This window comes from Scatophagus argus, chromosome 6 (assembly GCF_020382885.2).
Source record: "Scatophagus argus isolate fScaArg1 chromosome 6, fScaArg1.pri, whole genome shotgun sequence".
NCBI classification, from domain to species: Eukaryota; Metazoa; Chordata; class Actinopteri; family Scatophagidae; genus Scatophagus; species Scatophagus argus.
Genome location: NC_058498.1, coordinates 14,247,419 through 14,268,757, shown reverse-complemented (window position 1 = coordinate 14,268,757; position 21,339 = coordinate 14,247,419). Strand labels below are relative to the sequence as shown.

Below are 21,339 nucleotides of genomic sequence, written 5' to 3'. Positions count from 1 at the left end.
AAATATTTAAAAGGCAGACTAATGTAAATGTTTGATTGATTGAGCAGTTGAGATTTTGGTGTTGCAAAGAAAAAAAAATCAGTTGGGAAAGAAATAAAAAAAAAAAAGCGTTTCACTTGACTCTTGTATGTGCTACTGTTTATCTTTTACATCAACTGATGAGCAGCGCCAGCTTTGTTGAACCATGTCACGGTTGCAGGATTTTCCCTTTCCGGTTAGACTGGAAAGGCAACATCTGGTGTAAAAGGGATAGAAAGCATTTGATGATGACTCTAAAACACGATGCATTAAAATGTTGAAAATCAGCTTCACCTCAATCAGCTGTGATATTAGAAACAGTCTGGTTTCAGTCTTTACATTGACAGATAATTATGAGTGTGGCTACATGCAGCTTTCCTTCACTGTTTCCTCACATCTTGTCTTTTCTCAGCCCTGTTTTTTTCTTACTGTCTCTCTTTCCTTTTTAATTTCTTCTCCTCTCAGGACTCTTCATCTTTAAGAATCAGCTTTATTGGCAGTATATATATATTTATATATATATATTTTTACATACACACACTGAACTTTTTCCTCTGTATTTAACTCATCCTTGGTTGAACACACAGTAAAGCACATGCAGTGAAACACACAGGGCTACAACCAACAGGAACCTGGGGAGCAAATTGGGGTTTTTTTGTCCTTCCTGTCTGGTGGGGGAATCGAACCAGCGACCCTCCGATCACAAGCCACAAGCTGTGCCTGAATGTAATATTTTAGTCTCACCTTTTACTCTCTTCTTTTTGCTTCTCTTTATGTCTCTGCTCTGTACTCCTCTAATCTCTTTATTTTTTGGTTTGTTTACTTTTCTCCACTTTTAATTTTTTCTCTGCTTTGATTGTCTTTTGACTGATACTAACTCTCGACTTGAAGTTGGGCTCTGCGATCGTCTACTCGGCCTGTTTCTCATTTCCGTCTATCGATTAGTCGAGTGTAGCCTTCACACCGGAAGCGACAGGAGCCACTCAGCATGCAAGATGGTGGCCACCAGGAGAGGAGTACGCGTGTACTCTCCAAGTAAAACAAACCCAGTCCAGTCCTCTGATGTCCAGGTACGTATGAACGACAGACGACGCATTACATTCGCATATGCCCCGAGTTTATTCGGAGGTGAATGGAGCCCGTGACGTGTCTGTTGGCCGGCGCGTGCAGCTGTTAAATCCTTCACGTGGACACCGTCGGTCTCTTCACAGTTTGTAAACGTTTCGATGCTGTGACACGCGTGGAGAAATGGCTATACGGGCAGACAGATTAAACATACACACAGCGCTGAACGAACAGTTCACGGCAGTCTTGTTGAAATGAAGTTCAGCGTGCGCGCCGGCCAACTTCAAGCCAGCTTTTAGTAGCTGAATTACATTTAATTAACTTGGATTTTTAAAGACACTGAGACACCTCAGACTCCAGCAGCTAAATCCTAAACGTTGAAAACACTATTTAATCCCCTCTGACTGTCCTCATATCGGCCCTACTCGACTTTGTCTCAGGTTATGAGTCAATATCGGTATTCTATATTTTTTTCTTATTCATCCTAACAAATGCTTTGTAAGAACAACAACAACGAATTGATCATATTGAGAACCAAGATACAGGTTAGTCCTCTGCCATGGCGCAGTGAGTCACACCTTTGCACCAAGTGATACTTTGCTTTTACAGCAGTGACAGTATTTTATTTCAAGTCATTCCCATACTCATGAGAGCACCAAATGTGTAGAAATATACAACTGAAATCATCCTTTTATTGGAATAAAAAAAGGAATTCATTTGGCTCTTTTAAAGAATGTAGAAGCTATGTATTTGTGAACTATTTTAAAACTTAATATTAAGTTTTTCTGTAGAAATAATGAAGTTGAGAAAGTTTGTTGGTTTCTGGGCTTTGAATGGGAATTTGCTACAAAACCATGTGTATTATTAATTCTATCTTTTTACTGCCACACAGGCCACTCCCTCTACTGGTCGAAGAACTAGGAGTACTGCTAAACAAGCAGATACCCAGCATGGCCTGGTGGAGACTTGCAGCCAGCTTGAAAAAAGCGATGGAGAACTTCAGGCATCTCCACCCAACTCGGTGAAAAGATGTACCAGAGCATCCAGACTCCACAGTCCAGAGCAGCCCTCCACACCTGTGGGCTCCACCCATGAAGCAGACATATCAGATGTGGAGTCCTTATGCTCTGCGGTGTCCGACATGGAACTTCCGATAACACGCACCAGGGGGAGGAGGAGACAGCCCCGCGTAGTGAGTCAGGAAGATGAGGAGATATCTGAGGTGGAATCATGCTCTTCTGCAGTATCTGCATCCAGGGCTGGCCAGAGTACAAGAAGTACACGGAGGAAGAAGATTCCTCCTCATGTTGATGGAGGAGACGTCAAAGTTGACTTGGTGCTGGAGGCTGAGTCCTGCAGCTCTGTGGTGTCTGAATCCCAGAGGGTCACCAGAAGTCAGAGAAAATCTGCTCGCACCAGAACGTCTGCCAAACAACAAACTGAGGACTCGGAGATCTCAGACACTGACAGCTACATGTCCAGTGCCTCAGGAGCCGGCCTTTCTAAGTCCACCAGCCGCAGGGCTGCGAGATCCCGAAGGCAAACAGGTCCCATCCCCATCCACTTAGACGAAGCTTCGGAAAGCTCTCTCTCCCCTGTCCCAGCAGGTCGAAGGACCCGGGCAGCAAGAGGGAGGTCTACAGCTACTGCGGATGTGAGCGAGCCCCAGTCTTGTGACTCTGAAGGGTTTGAGTCTGGGCCCTCGACGTATCGTAGAAAGGGAAAGGCCAAAGCTGTGGACTCGGACTCTGAGCTGACTGACGTACATTCCCCGGTGGGCAGCCCCCGCTCCACACGAAGCAGAGGGACGGGCTCAGGGAACAGCAGTCGTGGCCCTCCAGCCTCCAGGCGCTCAGTCAAGCATCTTAGTATTGTTGTAGAAAAAGCTGTTGAGCCAGCCGAGGAGGACACCTCATTAAATGATTCGAGGTTAGAGAGTACAATGATCGCTGAGGACTTAGACTGCACGCTGTTGGAGGAAAATGAGAGCAAAACACTGGAAGAAAAAGAGAAAGATGGTGTGAACAGTACTGATCTCACATCAGATCAGAGAGATACAGTAAGAGGGGGAAAGGGAGTATCTGTCATGTCAGTGGAAGACACATCATCAGGCATCCCTGGCTGTGCCAAAGAAGCTGTTGGTAAACCTGCAGTGACGGTTAGCCACCAGCAGGCGGAGCTGTGTGCTGAAAATAAGGATGGGTACACCTCAAAGATGGAGGTGATGCAGAAAACAGTCCCATCATCAGAACCGTTAAAACCACGCCAGTCAGTTACAGTAGCGTTATGCCAGAGCACTAATGAAACCACAGAGAAGACTGAAGAGAGGGAAGCCATGGAAGTACTCGGTGTCGACGCCCATCCATCACAGGGAGATGAGGGTGCTGTTGTGGATACCCGGCCTAGTGAGGAGGAGAAAATGGAAATCAGCACATTGAACAGTGATACTCAGCAGGTGGTTGACTCCAGTGAGGTCCAAGATGAGTCTGTTCAGGTAACGTCCAGCCGGCAGCACAGCATCACAGTGGATTCTGTCCCTGAACAGCAACCTAAAGACATCATTGTCCAGAATACAAAAGTGATCAGCCTGCTGCAGAGCAGTGAGGATGAAGATGAAGATGAGGAGAGGGAAGTTTCTGAAGAGGAGGAAGAGGAGGATTTAGGGTACATGGCAGAGGAGCAAGGAGGACCTTCCAGTAAGTCTGATGCAGCAGGTACATCAGTAGATGGACTGTTTATGATTGACACGCGGCCTGGACAAGAGGCCGACGAACATTACTACATGGAGAAGGAAAAAGCCACAGAGGAGAGAGCTGGGCAGGAGGAGCAAGATGAGTTTGTGGATGAGGAAGGGGATGATGATGACGAAGATACCAACCTCCTCTTCTACAGTAGAAATGCTCAGTTGTAAGTATGATTACATGGCAGCCTCAGACTGGTTCGTTCACTCAGGAGTACACATATAGTACACATCAGCAGAAGTCTAAATGGAAAAGTTTTTGTTGATATAGTTGACTTTTTAAAGGATAACCGCAGCAAAACTCAACAAAGCTCATTAGAGAAATAGTTGGACATTTTGGAAGAAGCACCATCTTACTTCCTTGTCAGGAGTTCGATGAGAAGATGTATACAACTCTCAACGGCTTAGCTTAGCATAAAGGCTAGAAACGTGAGTCCAACCAACATCCACCCACCTGCAGTGAGTATTTCCAGCAGCAGGATGACATATATGAGATTTAGTCCAAATAAACCACAGTGCCTATGATCATCATAATGCAGAAACATGTCAGCCACAACAGTGTAGCTAGTTTATGTGTTTCTAGTCGTGACAATGAAGCTCTTTAGCACAGGGAAAGAAGTTAAATCCAGCTGTGATTACACAGACAGAACAAAGCCAATTTATTGTATTGTTAGTGTTGGTCTTGTTTTGTTTATTATTTTTTTTTTTTTTAACAAATAAATAGATGATTTATTAAACAACACTTTAAGAAATGATAACATATAAACACGGCATCCACACTCATTATTATATATTATCATCATAGCCATGTGTAGAGATGAAAAATGAGACATGACTACTCCTTCTGAGAAATTTTCTCTTTGGCAATTTGTTTCAGGAAAGAGATGTCCAGCCGTATTGACCCAGGCATCAGAGTGAAGGAGCTCGGGGGTTTATATATCAATTTTGATGGCAGCAAATCAAAACCTGTCTCCAGTTCACTGCAAAAACTAAAGGAAAAGAAGATCCAAGATGAGGTAAATAAACGATTGATTTTTCCCTTTTGAAAAGTGAACTGTGATGCAGAATGAATAATGAATTTTATAGTTATGCAAGGACAAGTGAATCCAAGATGGTGTTATTCATGGTTTCTCGTCGATTCTTTTTGACTTTCACCTTTTATCTCTGAGTAGTCGGGTGTTGATAGTGCGTGGTGCTTTGCAGTGTTGCAGTCTTTCTTTTGTTGTTGTCCTCAGGTGATGAAGAAGAGTGTAATTGGACCAGACTTTGAAAAGAAGGACGCAGTGCCGCCATACAGTGAATCCAAACAGGCCTTAAAGTTAAAACGCAGAGTAGGTTTCACCAAGTATTGCTTTGGTATACGTGTATGCGACTATCTACCTACGACACACCAGTTTTATTTTAATTTCATGCTCGTCAGGTGCTTCTGCGATGCCTTTTACATTTCAATTCGCTGTTTGTCCCAGGTGGAGCGGGAGAAATCAACAGGAGATGGTTGGTTTAATATGAAAGCCCCTGAGATCACCCAGGAACTGAAAGGAGACCTCCAAGTCCTGAAGATGAGAGGCTCCCTGGATCCCAAGAGGTTCTACAAGAAGAACGACAGAGATGGATTCCCCAAATATTTTCAGGTAAGTAAAAAAAACACGAGTCACCTTCTACTTATTAACACGGCAATGTTTGTATTTGTTTTCTTGAGAAACTTCTCAAGTTTCCTGCTGGGGTTTTGTAGTTTGGATGAGCAACTGAATTTCACTCTTAATAAGTAATACTTGCAGGAACTGTAATTTTCATCATCAAAACATGTACTCAATAATATGTGAATGTGATACAGGTTGGCAAAGTAGTGGACAACCCAGTCGACTTCTATCATTCCCGCATTCCCAAGAAGGACAGGAAGAGAACCATGGTGGAGGAGCTGCTGGCTGATGCCGACTTCAGGCAGTAAGTTGAAATAAAAACAAATACAGTCACTGGATGTGGCTTTATTATATCACATCACTAGCATGGTTTCAGTATCCACTAAGGAAACTCCACTCCCACAGATAACAATATCATCACCAGCATACGTTGCTTTTATAAAGGCAGGGAAGGATTCAACATTTTCATTTTCTGCAGATACCTTTCTTTGAGTATGAAGAAGACAAAAACGGCTTCATGACTGAGTGTGTAACACTGGCAGCAAAATATGATCACATTGATATCGCTCATCTCTATTTGGAAGACCCCTTGAATATTATTTATTTAAGGAAATACTGTGTAATGTTGTGCTGTATAAGAACGAACATGAAACACGCTCTGGCCCTGTGCAGGTGTATTCCATTACTGGTGTGATACATTTCAGTCAAAGGCCAGTGTAAATCTGTATGTAATGGAGTGTGGACTTTGGGGAAAAAATATAAGATGTACTTTCCTCTTCTCTTACCAGCAACAACAAAAAGAAGTTCCAGCAGATTGTGGCGGAGAAAGCAGCACAAGGAGCTGGCAGGAGGAACAAGAAGAAGAATAAACTCCGTAAGAAGTAAATCTGAACTTGATGTGATGAACACTGACTCTGCTGCTCCGCTTCTTCAGCACCATGAATCATATTTCGGGAGAATAATGCTCATTCAATTCAATTCATTGCCATCTGTAAAGATGGATTGGATTTACGTCTTTACATGAAGAAGCTGTAAAAAAACAAAACATGAAACAAGTTGATGCGGTATGTGTGGTATTGAAATCAGTCATTACTTTTTACAGTGACCAGAAAACTTGTGTACATGCTTATATTTACAATTGAAACAAACATTACTTTTTAACTAAATAGGTGTTTATTTTGCTGTACAGTAATAACAGTCAACATTAAAACACTACTGTTTTGACTGGCACAAGTGTTTGTACGGGTTCTTCTGAACTGAACTCACCGCACGTCCTGTGGGATCAAATGTCACTGTCATTATTCAAACAGAATCAAGTGTCAGGTGATCATTTTTTCATTACGCTGGGGGTAACAGCGTATCAAATACATTTAGCCGTCATTAAAAACTTTGAAGAGCCCCTACAAAGCGGTTTATATAAAATATTCTAAGGTAAATAACTTGTGTCTGTTTTTTCGGTTATCTTTAAAATGACATCTAGTCCTTCTCCCTCATTTAAAATTTCTGAATATGTTAATATGTACTTATTTTTCATTTCACCAGTTAGCTGCTGGACACAAGATGTCTCTTCCTTCACTGAAAGGCATATTTCAGTATGCGTTTCCACATCACACAAACCTTATACTTTCAGGAGGTGACGGTGAAATCGGACTCCTAGTGTCAAACTGCACATACGTTATTTTACACAGTGAAGCTCAAACACTCAACAGAAGAAACAAGAAGAAAAAGACATTTTTGACTGGAGAGGGCCTTTAAATTACTGTTTTTGATTACTCTGAAAAAAGATGACCTCATGAAAAAGAAAAGCACAGAACCAAGTGAGAACCAGAATAAAACATGAAATACTGTTGAGAAATACTCACAATCATGCCAGTGTTTGATGATCCCTACTGCTAATATTAACATTTAAAAGACAAACTCTACATAAAAGTAATACAGTCATTTAAAATGGAATAGATGGGTTCACACATTAAGTTAGGAGCAACCGCATTAAAGAAGTGATCTTTCACCTGTTCTCTCATTTTTGATGATTCTGCAGCTCTCTATTAGTCACTTTATAAGAGTCTGGACAGACATGGATGTAAACTGCACCCTGACTGAGGCAAAGGGGCATAATACTGCTCTAGTCCATATTTAATATAACTCAGAATTAAATAAATTAATCCTTTTATAAGTAAAGCTGTGACGGGAGCGCACAACACAGCTGGATTTCTTTTTTGTTTGTTTTTTTAGCCATGATAAAAGCGGTAATTCAGCTTCTATGGTTGAATGAAATCACAGACAATGTGTTCACTATGACGAGCAGATGATCTCTGATGAGCACATACGTACAACACTGCATACACTCTGAATGTTTAAGACATTTCAGTGTGGCACTATGGATCTGAACGTCTTAATTTATATTCAGGCTAAATTTCTTTGTGTCTCCTGCTCTTTCATTCAGGATTACTTTTGTTCCCCCTCTCTCTTAAATCTCTCGTAGCTGCTGGCTCCCAACGGTGGCTCTTGGCTACCTTCTTGTCTCTCCTTTGTGTTGTGAGAGATGAGCCCTTAACAGCTGCAGCTTACATCCACCATGTCTCCTTCCCACACACACACACACAAACTGTTGCTTCTTTATACCCGAGCCAATTTCACACACGGCTTTGCGGAAATTAGACAACGTCTCTGTTTGGTTTCACCATCGGGGTGTTTTAAGACACCAGCCCAGCTGATGGGTGGGAGGGAATCCGTGCTGCTATGCTTTTGAACGCAACCCCTGCAAATTTCCTCGCTGTTTTGAGGAGTGACGACGACAAACACGGCTCAGCGGGCGCCTGCGATAGTTGGAAATTTAGATGAACATCAAAGGGGGATAAATGAAGATACAAGCGTTTGAGATGGTTTGACTCACTGAATGATAAAATCCTGAGGTTAAGGTACATTAATGTGTGTGTGTTCATCCATTTCTACAGACATAAGGCAGATTAAAGTTAATATCTGCTTTAAGTGTGCATTATTAGAGTGACTGGTTTAACAGTGAATAGTCTTTGTATTTAAACCTCAGTGGTTTTGTCACCTTGTGGAGAGATCAGTAAGTTAAAGGTCAAAGGACACTTGAGGATCCCAGGTGGTTTTGTGTGTCTGCAGAATCCTCTGGACTCGGCTGTGGATCTGCTCCGAGTAGGATGGACTGGGCTGGCTTGTCTGGAGTCTGAGGAAACAAACACCAAGAAAATGCGTTTGAGTCTCATATAACCACATCAAGTTGGATTTATAGGACAAAATACTGTGATATCTTAGGGCTGCAACTAAAAATGCTTCCATTACTGATTTATCCAGTGGTTCCCAATCTGAGCATTGGGACCCCAGGAAGGCATCAAAAGATAAGTGTCAGGGGATAGTACGAGGCAATACGAGAGGAAAACATATTTCAGCTTAACAAAGTTATGTTCATTTCCTCAAATTTGCCTCTTTGATTTTTTTTTCATTGATAATTTCATTTCTTCATGACTATTCAAACAAACTAACTAATTGGTCACAATTAGTGATGAAGGGTTGCATGTAGACAAGCTTTGTTCGGCTCAGAAGACAAACAGGTTTAGCCTACAAAATGTTACTTAGTTGTAATGAATGAAATCAACACTCCAGGGAACAAAGACATTAATATACAGAGATGTAAAACACAAAAAAGCACACTGGAGAAGCTGGAACCAGGGAGTGTTTTTAGCATTTTTTGCTTGCTTTTTCTAGCTGTCCTGACAGGTATTCTTTGGGTCCACTAGTCTGTGCTGTAGCATAACAGAAGACACGAGAGTTTATGCCGAGCTGTAACTATCAGCACGCTGACCTGACCCACACTTTAGGTGTACTGTGTTCAACAACAGAAGTTAAAAATACTCTGAAATAAATGACAGTCAAACTTAAGCTCAAAAGTAATTCTACAACTGACAAAACCGACCGTGAATTTATTATGGAGGAATAAATGTGCTTCATCAGTGCAATATAAATACGTCTGCAAGTTAGTGGCCACGGGCAGTTATGAAATAGGAGCTCGCGCTGACAGACAGATAGAAGTGAACAGTAATAAATTCCAGTATTGCCTCTCATCCACGTCTATTTGTTACGAGCGGAGGGAGTGATGACTCTCTGACTGAGTGGCTGGTGTCTTGGCCTGGCTCTCGCAGTGTGGGAATGGAAGCTATTCATCTGTAATCAGATAAACTACCTACCTGCTTCAAAAAAAAAGTCATCAAGGACAAATCATCCAGAGACATGAATAGACTGAGACTTTGGAGCTCAGGGAGCAAACGTTGCCATTGGCATCTGTCATTTTCTTTATAGATCAAAGGCTGGTGGTAAGACGTGCCCCTGTCCCTGTCGGACAGAATCTACAAAGGCCGCTCTAATCTCCCACCCTGCAACTCCTGTCGCGTTTTCAATTGAGAGAAAAGTATCATTCATTTCCTACAATTTACTTTGCAGTTTAAGATTGTCTATTGATTTTTATGTTTACTTATGGACTGAGCAGAATGGAAGGAGGAAGGAGAGCCGAAACAAACAAACAAACAAACAAAACGGAACATCAGTCCCATTGGTGTGTTTAACTCGCAGCTGCCATGATCGATGACAAGGTCTCTCTGAATGTATTAAGGCGTGCATCGGGTCAAATGCATCAGGCTCAAGCTGAAACACAAATCAATACCATTTTCCTCTTTGTTTTCCCTTCTCTCAGCCTCCTCTCTCAGTAATGAACAAACATGACAAGACATCAGCTTCTGTAATTTAAGAGGTGGAGGGGAATTCATCCTGCCTGTCGAGTATGATCAAAATTAAAGGCTGGATGTGTATGAGCTCACACACACAATGCAGCGGCAGCGTATGGCTAACATCCCATGGGATTGTCATATATTTGCCGTATACTGTAATTGGAAACTCACACAGGTGCCTCTTTTGCTTTTAAGATCAGTTGAGCAAAGAATAATGATTCAGACAGATGGATCTGTATATTCAGGGCAAACACCACAAAAAAGAGGATTTGGTTTTCTCCTGTCTAGGTGTGAGCATGAAGACAGTCAGCAGGTTCTGGGATTGTGTTTTACTCATGTATGTGTGAAGGTACACTTTACCACAACACAAAGTTAAAAGCATGCGTGCTAGCATGTAATTCCTACTGCTTCCTACCATTTGTTATAACATAACATCAGTTGATTTTTACCTTTTTCTGAGTGAATGGCTGAGACTCAGAGGACTTGTGGAGTGTGACACAGTCAGGGTGGACTGAGCTAGCGCAGCACCTCTCACAGGGCTTTGGGTTTGGGCTTCAGGCCTGGACTGTCTCTCTGGAGATGACTGGACCCTCACAGAGCCTGACTTCACCTGAAGGAGGTCACAGGGCAACAGGGCTTGAGTCACAATTTAATCTGATGAATGCACTTTATAGTTGAGTTGGAGGGTTTCCTTTTTATATATATAATTTTTCAAATAAAATTCTCAGTCAGCATAAGAACAAAGTGCAGTGTAAAAGTCACTTGTGTGCTGTAGTTTTATAGCGATTATGGATATTAAAAATCATTAATATTTAATTACTTTTTTATTTCAAGTTGTTAACAATATGAAGGAAGACTTTAATGTAGGTGGGCAGGATGAGATAAATAGTTTTAATGAAGAGGGTACATTAGAATCACTTGACAATACTCACTGTGTACCAGGTACAAAGCAACCTAATCAATATCGGAACGCTTAAATACATGTTTGTGTTTGCTGGTTTTAAACTGCTCATAATTAGACTTACTCTGGCTGTTCTCGGTCTATAACTCCCCAAGAGAGAAGAAGAATCTACAATGACAAAGTAAAGAGTTTCATGAAAACAGAAACCAATACTTACAATATTTCCCTTAAATAAGAAATAAAGTTGATTCCCTATTTGTGCATACTTGGTGTAGCTTTGCTCTGCTATTAAACTTGTCAGTCATTACTGATAAAAATCAAACAAGCTCAACCATTCAAAAATATAAAAAGAGTCCATTATTCATCTTGAAATAATTCACCAAGTTACCAATGTATACAAAGACAGGAAAGAAGAAAAAAAAAAAAAAAAGAAAATGGACACATTTGCACAAGACCACACAACCATTCTTGATATATCAGACTAATTTCAAACAGCAATTTCTTCAGGAAGTACAGCATGGGCTTTGGTGTGGAACAGTACACGTTTGAGTTTTCGCATGTGAGCGTGAAGGTCTACCTGGGTGATCAGCTGTGAAGCTGACAGAGCGTCCATGTGTACTATCACTCTGAGCAGAGGAGGAAAGAGTTCCCATCCCAGAGACATTACTGCAAACAGATACCTGGCATAAAACAACAGAAAAACAGTCTGCAGTCAGTCAAAAACGTGACAATGATGTAGTTTTTAAGATGATTTTTTAAAGACCTTTTGCCTGATGACATTCAGACATTCAGGGCTGTTATTTCAGCTACAGTGAAACACATGCACAGTGAGGTTATTATGGCAGCTTTTTTCTTAACTTTTGTACAGTATCCTGACAGTGACACATTAATCAAATTATTTCATCACAATAATTCACAAAAAAAGAAAAACAAGACTTTTACAGAAAAACCACCTTTCTAAAAGAATACAGGTTATGTCCTCTGTAGGAATATGCTTCTCTCTACATAAACAGGGAGTTGAGGCTCTGAAACATGGACTGATAATGCATTCACCATGGGGCTAAGCTACTTCATTAGGTATCTATTTGTTAATTGCAGCTTGACTCTCAATTACTAGGGTTAATTGTCGACAGAAGATTCCCCCAGGAAAACCAGAGTGGGAAAAACATGCTCCTCTCTTTAATAAAACGCCTGTTGTACTCTAGTAAATTCCATTCAAGTGTGTGACAAAAACAAACAACTCTGTAGCTAATCATTTCTTTTAATAACAGCGTGCTGGTGAATTTTGATATTCATACCTCAGGATTAGATTTGATGTAAATGAAGAAGCAGGAATTACAATGGGGAGCAGCAGAAGGGAGGAGCACAGAACTAGAGGCTGTGCTATTCTTGTCCATCAACTGAATATTCCCCAAGGCTGTGTGATCAGAAAATCACTCCCTTTTATATGCAAATCTCGCAGTGATATGGTTGTAATTAATGCCTTAATAAATAACTGTATACCAGCCTAAATCCAGGGTGTGTGCTATTAAAGCACACTCGGGCCCCTCAGTGAGGATAATAGGCCATATTTCATGCGCACATGGTGAAACATTTTCGTGACGTCAAAATCCATTAGCGGCTCAGGTAAAAAGATTAACACTGCTCTTTTATTATGCCCTCCACTTAATCTGCCCACTAGATTATGTTAAATTTTGGGAAGCTCCCACTGAGGTTTGAACTACATCAATTCAGAATCCCATTAATTTTAACCCCTGCCACTGAACACGTGTATTATTGGCATTAAACAAACCAACACATCATGTTTTTGTCAGCTGCCTTCAGTTTGGAGGAAAATATCTAATGTTACCAACCAAAAAGGGCAGCTGGCTCTCAGTCTCCCTCCTGAAGTGGTGAGGCCCTAGCTGGAGATGGCTGAGCCTCTGCTGGGCGTCTTCTGAAAGCTGGCACATCTTGCGGTGGGTGTAAGGGGATAAGGCTCGGGTCCTTGAGGAAACTGTGGGCTGCTGGTAACCAAAGTCTATGGAAACTCTGGAAGGTGTGTGTTTTCTTTCCTTCTTGTTTTTTTGGGGACTACGGGCAGATGCGCATGAAGAAGGGGAGCATCTGGATGTTGAGGACGGAACAGAGGTTGTAATTATTGCCTCATCATTCAGCTTTTCCTTCTCACCTTTCGAAGAGACACAGTCGGCATTGTCTATTTTGGAAAAACTCCTGCCGAGCGGAGGGGACTTTTTTGAAGACTGCCTCACCGAAGAAAGACAGGAAGTCTGGGGACAGAGGGACAGAATATGAGAGGCAGGGAGGGAGAAAGAGCAAGACAAAGACACACACAGAGAGAGAGAGAGTGTTGGTATGTTGTTCAAACATGTCAAGTCACCCCCACAGGTCTCAGTTTTGAAGTGACGCATAGCATTTGTCTCAGCCGTTAAGATTTCTCCGCAGACCACAATGTTGTTCCTTTACACAAGCGTCAGCCATTTTAGCCATTAAGGCAGCTGCTCTCACTCTCAACACAGACTTGCTCTCCCTGGACAAAACCATTAAACCATTAGCTAAATCATTCAGCTTAAGTGTTACAACAACAGCTCTCGCAGTGAGCACTGCCATGGAGACAACCTCTGCAGAATTACTTCAATAACTCTAATGGCCACTAACATCATTCTCCAATGCAATATCCCACTTCCTGCGGGTAATGCCAACCGGGGATAAATACGTTAAGATAAAATGTTAATTGCATTTGATGGCCGTCTCCAGTCTAATATGATAAAGAGGCATTACCTGGCTGCAAAACAAAGACAATCTGAATGGTAATAAGGGAAATCACACAACATGAAAACTACTTTTAAGAGAAACTACATGATGAATAAATCCTCGTAGAGGCTGCTATTTGAGAATGGTCTGATTTAATGGAATTTAGTGAAGTACGCTCTCCCACCCACACATCTAAGACTATTCCCAATGTCTTTCAGCTCCTCTGTCTATTTTCTATCAGTTTTTATTTCACTAAGTTGTGGAGGCTTGTTTAATGTGACTAACTACTATTTTCACTGTTGTTATTGTAATGCAAAGAGTGTAAAATGTAAAGCTTGGGATGTGGATAAACAATAACAAGACTAAGAGTTTATGGTCGTGCATGCGCCTGCACCACTGTTCTTTGAGCTAAATATTCACTACAGCATGCTAACCACATCCATGATGCTAACACGCACTCAACAATAAAGACTCTAAGCAGAAGCAGGTGGAATCCTCATGATCGCTCCATGATCAAAATGGGTTTTTTGGCATTTTTAGCACGTTTTACATTAGAACTAACACCTGATGATGACCAAAGTACTGGACAAAAAAAAAAAAAAAAAAAAATTACAAAAGGGGACATCAATGCATGTGACAAATGTCATGGCAATCACTCTGATAGTTACATTTCAGAAAAAAACACAAATGTCAATCTCATGGTAGCACCAGAGGAAAAGTCAGAGAACAATCAATGTTGTTGAGTTAAATTGTCTGGGCACTATGTATGACTGTACCAGATACTGTAACAATCCATATGAGTAGATGTTAAGATGCCTGGAATGGATTAGGGATTACTGATGAAAGGTGAAGAACCTCTCTGTGAATGCCAACAAGACCAAGGGGCTGATAGCTGGACTTTGGGAAGAAGCAGGAGAGGAAATAACATCCCCTCAGGATTAACAGGGCCTGGTGGAGAAGGCCAACAGCTTCACATACTCCAGCGTTTGTATCACCAGACTTATTAAGGTCCTCTTACATTAACACGTTAATGAGGAAAGTCTGTCAGTGTCTCTACCACCTAAGACATCTAAAGGCTGCCCCTCAAGGCGGTTCAGACTTTCTGTACCTGCACCATAGAGAACATCCCGACAGGCAGTATCACCGCCTGGTTTAGGAGAGGAACGATCTGGCCCTGCAGAGGTGGTGTGGTCGGCAGAACACACCAACTGATGTAAACTCTCAGCCCCGCAAGACATTTACACCTGAAGGTGCAGGACGAGGCCTGAGAGGATCATTTGAGACCTCAATCACCCCACCAACAGACTCTCCTCTCTGGAAGGCATTATCACTGCCTGAAGACCAAGACACAGAGGATGAGGAGGACTTTCTTCCCTCAGGCCATTCAGGTCCTGAACCAGTGACTTTACACACACACACACACACTTAACCTGTAGTACATCCACCTGCCATACTTCATTGGCATACTGATGTCACCTAATATTGCAGTATATTATTATTCACTGGTTATATTGTGATATTGTCTCATTTTTCTGAAAAGCACATCCACCATTGAAAATCATTGCTTTTGTTCATTGTTGCCCCTCTCCATTTACTCTGTTTTCTTTATTTTTACTTTATGTTATCCATTGATTTTGCTATATTTTATTGTTCGATTTGTTCATCTATTGACTTCATTTATCTACTTGTCAGACCTGCTCTGAACATTAGATCTGAATAACTGTGCAAAACGTAATGGCAATCTATCCATTGGTAATCGAGATATTTCTGGACCAAAGAGGTGGGCTAAGAGATAGGCTGACCAGCACTGTGCCCCTCTAACCAAGCATGGCTACAAATGACTTTGGGGATTACAACTGTATGTCATTGAGAATTATAACAAATGATAAGAGCACCATGGAAAATGTACAAAGAATGATTTAAATATTGCTAAAAATCAAAATGTGTATTCATCACTACAGTTTTAGAGGTTTAGTGGAAGTTGGTATCACTCTAAATCTCTATTAAAACAGGACAAGGTTTGTCAGCTGGGTGGGCAGGCAGTCAGGGAAATGTCTATGCTGAGCAGCCATTAGGATAGAGAAAATGGAGAAATTCTACTGTCTGACAGCCACAGCAGTGCTCTGATCCAGACATCCCCCTGAGGCGCCAGGAGAACACTCTGACAATCTGCTTTCGCTGTCAATGACATCCCATTTAAACAAATAGCTTAGCTTAGGTTACTGCACCTGGGAAATGCATGGTAGTGTTTTTGGCACAACATGCCAACCGCTGTTTGATGGATCATATGTCACAAACAGGGTTGTTTGTGAAAGATTTTCATTCTCACTATCCTTTCTTTTCAGTCTAGAATTGGAGCATTATTCTACACACCCCGAGAAACCATCTGCTGAGATTACCTTTGCACACACCTCACACGTATGCAGGTTCACCCAAGACCACAATGCAGGGCTGCAGCTAACCATTATGTTCATTATCAATCAATCTTCCAGTTATTTTTTCGATATATTGATTTATATAATAAAAAAATGCTCTCCACAATCTAAGGTGATATTGGCGAACAGATATTTTTAGTCAACTGTCAAAAACAAAGAAATATTGGAAATCCTCACAACTGGGAGGCTTTAACCAGAGAATGCTGTCTTGAAAATGGAAAAGATATTAATTTGCCATATTTATTTATTGCATCAACTGACTCATTAATTAATCAATGTACTGTTTCAGTGCATAGCAACATGTCACAAAACAATATGTGGAAGCACTTATTCAAGGAAAAGAAGAGACAAAGGGAGACAGAGAGAAAGGAATCTGTCACTTTTTGCTCAAAAATTGAAGGTTTTATGCTGCTGAGCACAGTTACCATTTAAAATGTAAATGTTAACGTTAAAAAAAAAAAGACAAACTGACTGGTTCTGTGACAAAAACTGAGTAAACTCCCAGTTTGTCAGAGATGTGAGAAGCCTTGCAATCAGCATCGCAGATCTGTCTCCCAGTAATTACATTCACAAGGAGAAAACAGATACCCTTGAAACACTGCCAGTATGGACAGATAAATGGATGCAGTAGCCATGGCAACAATAGAAGGTGGGTATGTATGGTGGAAACAGACATTTGATGGTGAGCGATACCAGTCATTAGAGTTTTAGAGATGAAGTGTTCACTGGTCTAGCTTTGGTCATCACTTCCACAGTAAATTTACACAGCGCTGTGTTTGTAACTGTGATCTGTTCAGCTGACATTCTGAACACCACACAGGCTGATAAACACATTGCTAATTCAAGTAGCACATGAGTAACACTTTGATGGAACTGATCATTTGCAAAGCTGCTCCAAAAGACAACAAAATGTATGTATACAAGAGCAGGCTTCTTTTAAAGTGCATCACAGACCAACAACAGATATAACGCAGATAAACCAAAGACAAAGGACAGTGTGTGTTTATACACAGATCTATGAGATGTAATAAAACACTTACAGGTGAAGCAGGCAAACTGTCTCTCCCATCACTCTCTTCTATGATTGATGTCGTGCTGAACTCCACTTTGGGGGAGATTCCCTAGAGGGTGGGGGACAACAGGAACAAACACAACACCTTTAACAGGGAGATGAAGACAAAAGGACAGATAACAGCACTGCTTGGAACACCAATTTACAACCACAAATGTTCAATCTATGCCTGGCTTGAGAAAAACAAACTGTAGAAAGGGAAAAGGCTCCAGTGATGTTTAAATAATATGGCATTTGGAGAGAGACATCTAAATTGCTATGTAGGCCTCAAACACAAACACATAAAAGCAACGGTGAGGGGAATGGTGTTTAAAGACATTTCAATATGCCAGTTAGTGCCTCTGTGGACAAGGGGCAGCCACAGTGAGATGAAGGAATGAAAGAGGGAGGAGGTAGACAGAGAATGTGATGATATAAGAAGAGAAGGAGGAAAAAGCAAAAGTAAAGAGAAGAAGTTCTCTGTTTAGTTTTCTGTCTGTATAGCAAAGACAACTGACAGCTCTATCAGAAGAAAATGCTATCTTTTCTGAAGAAATTACTTCATTTTTTCTAAGACAAGACAGTCCTTTTGAATCGGATATCTTGGTGGCGTACCTGCCTTGTCATGTGTCGACACACGAGTCACAGAGATTAGGAGACTTACTTAAGGAAAGGAAAAACCTCCCCCAGTCTATGAATGACATGTGTAATACTGGTGCCGGATCGCATGGTGAGCACAATGTGGGGTTGCTGTGACATGTGAAGATCAAAACTCGTCAACTGACAACCCTCCTTTAATGAATTTAACGGTGTGCAGCAGCTCAGGCACTTTTTATACATGTTAATCCTGGACTCAAATTTAAGCTGCTAAAAGTAAAATTTTGAACTAAAATGAAAAAAAAAAGCTATTTTTCAAATTTATTACAATTTGAAAATACAATTAAATGTAATCAGTACAGAAACAGGGGCAAGCACACCTGGTCTCTGTCTGACTGTATACAATATCATGAATGAATCATGACTGAATTATATGTTAGCTGAAGCAGTATAGTCAAGAACTGAGTGGTTTTAGTTTATTATTTACATTTGATTTGAACTTTTGATGGGATTAAAAATGGACAGGAACACTTAAATTTGCTTCTTGTATTTATCATGGCTGCAAACAAGAAAAATAAATCTGGCCTTGATTTTGTCTGTGGTCCCTTTTCATGAGTCTTTACTGATAGAACTATTCAGTGTCAACCAACAGGAGAATGGCTTGTCTGTCTGGCTGCAGAATTATTGTTAATTTCTTATAGTTTCATCTGTTGGCTGTTCTCTCTCTGAACATACATGTAAGTGACTTTTCGACTTGATAGAATTGATAAATGTATCACATTGTTCAGCAAATAACTTTTTAAACCTAAGTTGATTTTAGAGTATCTTTCAGTGTAATTCTAAGAAAACTGATGAGTTGCTGCTTTAAATCCTTGCACCTAAATAGAAGGAAAACAATGAAAAACATGCTACAGGAAATGAGCACGATCTCTTCATCAGTATCTCTCTTTCTTCAGCTAGTTTTCTGGAGCTCAGTCTGGGACCAGGGTACAGGAAATCTCTGCTATTTTCCTCCATCGTGGCTAGGATCTCACCCTCTGAAAACCATACACAGACAAGCAATAAACACGAACACACACATACGCACAATCCAAGTTAGAGATCATGTTTTTGCAGTGTAATGACTAGATACAGTGGGGACTTAACATGCCCATATGGCATCATCAGAAAGCATACCTGGAGGCACCAACTGAATCAGCTCAAAAGATGTTGTGTCAGCTAAGAGGAAGGAAAGCACAAATAAACTCTGAGCTAATGATCAGTATCACAGCTAATAGCCTATAAGCTTGCATGGCAGAAGTTTCAGGACTAAAAGATGAGGAAGCAAATCCCAGACGGCTGTTTACCTTGGAGGAGGTCAGCTACATCAGCAGGGTCAGCAACACCGGGGAAAGTCTGGTAAAACAGACAGAGTACAGACAAAGCAAATCAATACATATAACAAGATGAGACAGACAGCCCAGTATCTGACTCTGCTATTGTCCCCAGGGGAAAGAAGGCCTGTTTTATCAGGAACTGGGGCAGTAATGTTCAAATGGGAGAGCTGCTGCTTTAAATCCTTAGAAGCTAGGAACAGCCTGCAGTGTAGACAGTATGCAAGAAGAAAAGTCATGGAGATTCAAATAGAAACAGATACAGAAAGAACACAACTGCTTGGATGGTGATTTCTTGACCATCTGTCTTTTGTAGACAAAAGTGAAATGGATAGCTATTATCAGGGGACAACAGGAGGTCTGGGATGTGACATGCAGGCGTGTTATGCATCACTTTTGGATATTAGAAAAGCATGATACTAGTCCACCCACCATCGTTCTCAGTACATTTAAAAAAAAAGAAAAAAAACAGACAAACATACTGTGTGGTATTTCTACATCTTGAGCCCAAGTAATGGAGGCAACTTGAATTCCTGCAATACACTATTATTCTCACCTTGACAAAAACCATGTTGTGATGGAAGAGTAAAGGGAATGCAGGTGGCAAACAGGGAGTCTTCCTGTACTGTCCCATGATACACACACTGAGGTAGACAGCATTCGTTTTAGAGAGGAGCAATCCTGGACATGTGACCTGCACACCAACAGTGCAATTAGGTAACTACAATCACAGGCCAGGCATGTTGTTGTTTTTGTCCTTCAAAGGCAGATTTCTTGTGACAAAAGATAACATAACATTTCCTTTCACAGAAATGTCCAGCAAAAGGTGCAAAAGTATCAACATCAGTGGGACCTTTCAGGATAATGATGCTCGTGATTTAAATTAAAAAAAAAAACAAACAACGTTTACATCAGTAAGCTCAAGGTGGCTGTGATTTAATTTAACTGTGCTTTACAGACTTTTAAGTAACAATACACCGAGTGTTCAAGGGCATCTCAATTAGATAGTTACTAAAGTAAGCAAGAAATATAGAAACTGGCTAAAGAAAATATCTCAGTTGAATGTCTGTAAACTACTGAAGTCCAATATTAAACTAACGCTACACCAAACTTAAAATACGCGTCCCATTAAATAAAAACAAAAATGCCAACCATAAGGCCGGGAAAACATTTTTAGCTAACATAGCTAGCTAATGTGTCTTTCTAAATGTTTGTTATGCCTTAAGCATCACGTGTTAAAGTTTAGCTAGAGAAGGATTAAAGTGAAACATACAGGAAAAATAAGTTAGCTTCAACGTTATTTCGGTCATTCGTTACAACCTGCTCTAATATTCCTAACGTCAAGGAGGATTTAGGAGCAACTAACCATTATAAACCCTCTTATTAGCATAATTTATTAGCATAACTCAAGACAGCGTCATGTTAAGTGACCTCAGGCAGAGCTGAGCTAGCTGGGCTAACGCAGGAAAGGGTCTGTAAAGGGAAGAGGATGTAAAGTTAAGCTTCCTAGCTAACGAGCGTTGCCTAAGATACAATAAACAGGTCAATTTCTGCATTTTATAACGTTAGCAAGGGAGCAAGATTTCGACGTACTTACTCTCTGAACGTCCAAGTATACGGTACATTTCAGAGACTTTTGATGCACTTTAGAGGGGAAAAGCTTCTTCCTCGGTGAAGCCATTCATACAACTTTCAAAGCTCGTTGTCATAGCTGCCAAACAGCAACAGTCACGGAGCGGATGTACAGTCATGTGACCAAGATTGGCAAATCAAAGGCTGTTTGAGCTCACCATCATTGCGACATCCGCCATGATCATAAACACTTGATTTTGTGCAAAAATGTTGTCAGAGTGCTCCAAAATATGCAGGTAAGTAATACAACAGTGCATTCTTAGTCAACACCATAAATTGAACTAAAACATACATGACTACAGTTGAACAATGCTACAACAAAGCTGAGGATTCTCATATAAAAGCAGTCATTAACACTGTCACTATTGCTACGAGAGTGTTTAAT

At 40.9% G+C, this 21,339-nt stretch overlaps 2 protein-coding genes across 4 annotated transcripts; one reads left to right on the top strand and one right to left on the bottom strand.

Moving 5' to 3' along the window:
* The first annotated feature begins 931 nt into the window (after nt 1–931).
* Nucleotides 932–6,693, top strand: dnttip2 (deoxynucleotidyltransferase, terminal, interacting protein 2). The gene is made up of 7 exons (XM_046390769.1): nt 932–1,088; nt 1,976–3,990; nt 4,701–4,839; nt 5,059–5,154; nt 5,290–5,454; nt 5,658–5,767; nt 6,252–6,693. Exons 1-7 carry the CDS (start codon nt 1,014–1,016, stop codon nt 6,346–6,348), a joined length of 2,697 nt encoding a protein of 898 aa, XP_046246725.1. The 5' UTR covers nt 932–1,013; the 3' UTR covers nt 6,349–6,693.
* Nucleotides 6,618–21,271, bottom strand: spata6 (spermatogenesis associated 6). Of its 3 annotated transcripts, XM_046390773.1 has the most exons (12): nt 20,920–21,271; nt 19,879–20,016; nt 19,296–19,344; nt 19,126–19,167; nt 18,862–18,986; nt 17,342–17,422; nt 12,966–13,382; nt 11,690–11,792; nt 11,237–11,280; nt 10,661–10,821; nt 8,522–8,656; nt 6,618–8,279 (listed from the first exon to the last, which is right to left on the bottom strand). In XM_046390773.1, exons 1-11 carry the CDS (start codon nt 21,001–21,003, stop codon nt 8,542–8,544), a joined length of 1,359 nt encoding a protein of 452 aa, XP_046246729.1. In that variant the 5' UTR covers nt 21,004–21,271; the 3' UTR covers nt 6,618–8,279; nt 8,522–8,541. The 3 variants fall into 3 exon arrangements, with proteins under 3 accessions (XP_046246729.1, XP_046246731.1, XP_046246728.1); XM_046390775.1 differs by having other exon boundaries at nt 6,618–8,656; nt 20,916–21,271; XM_046390772.1 differs by having other exon boundaries at nt 6,618–8,656.
* Between the last annotated feature and the right edge of the window lie 68 nt (nt 21,272–21,339).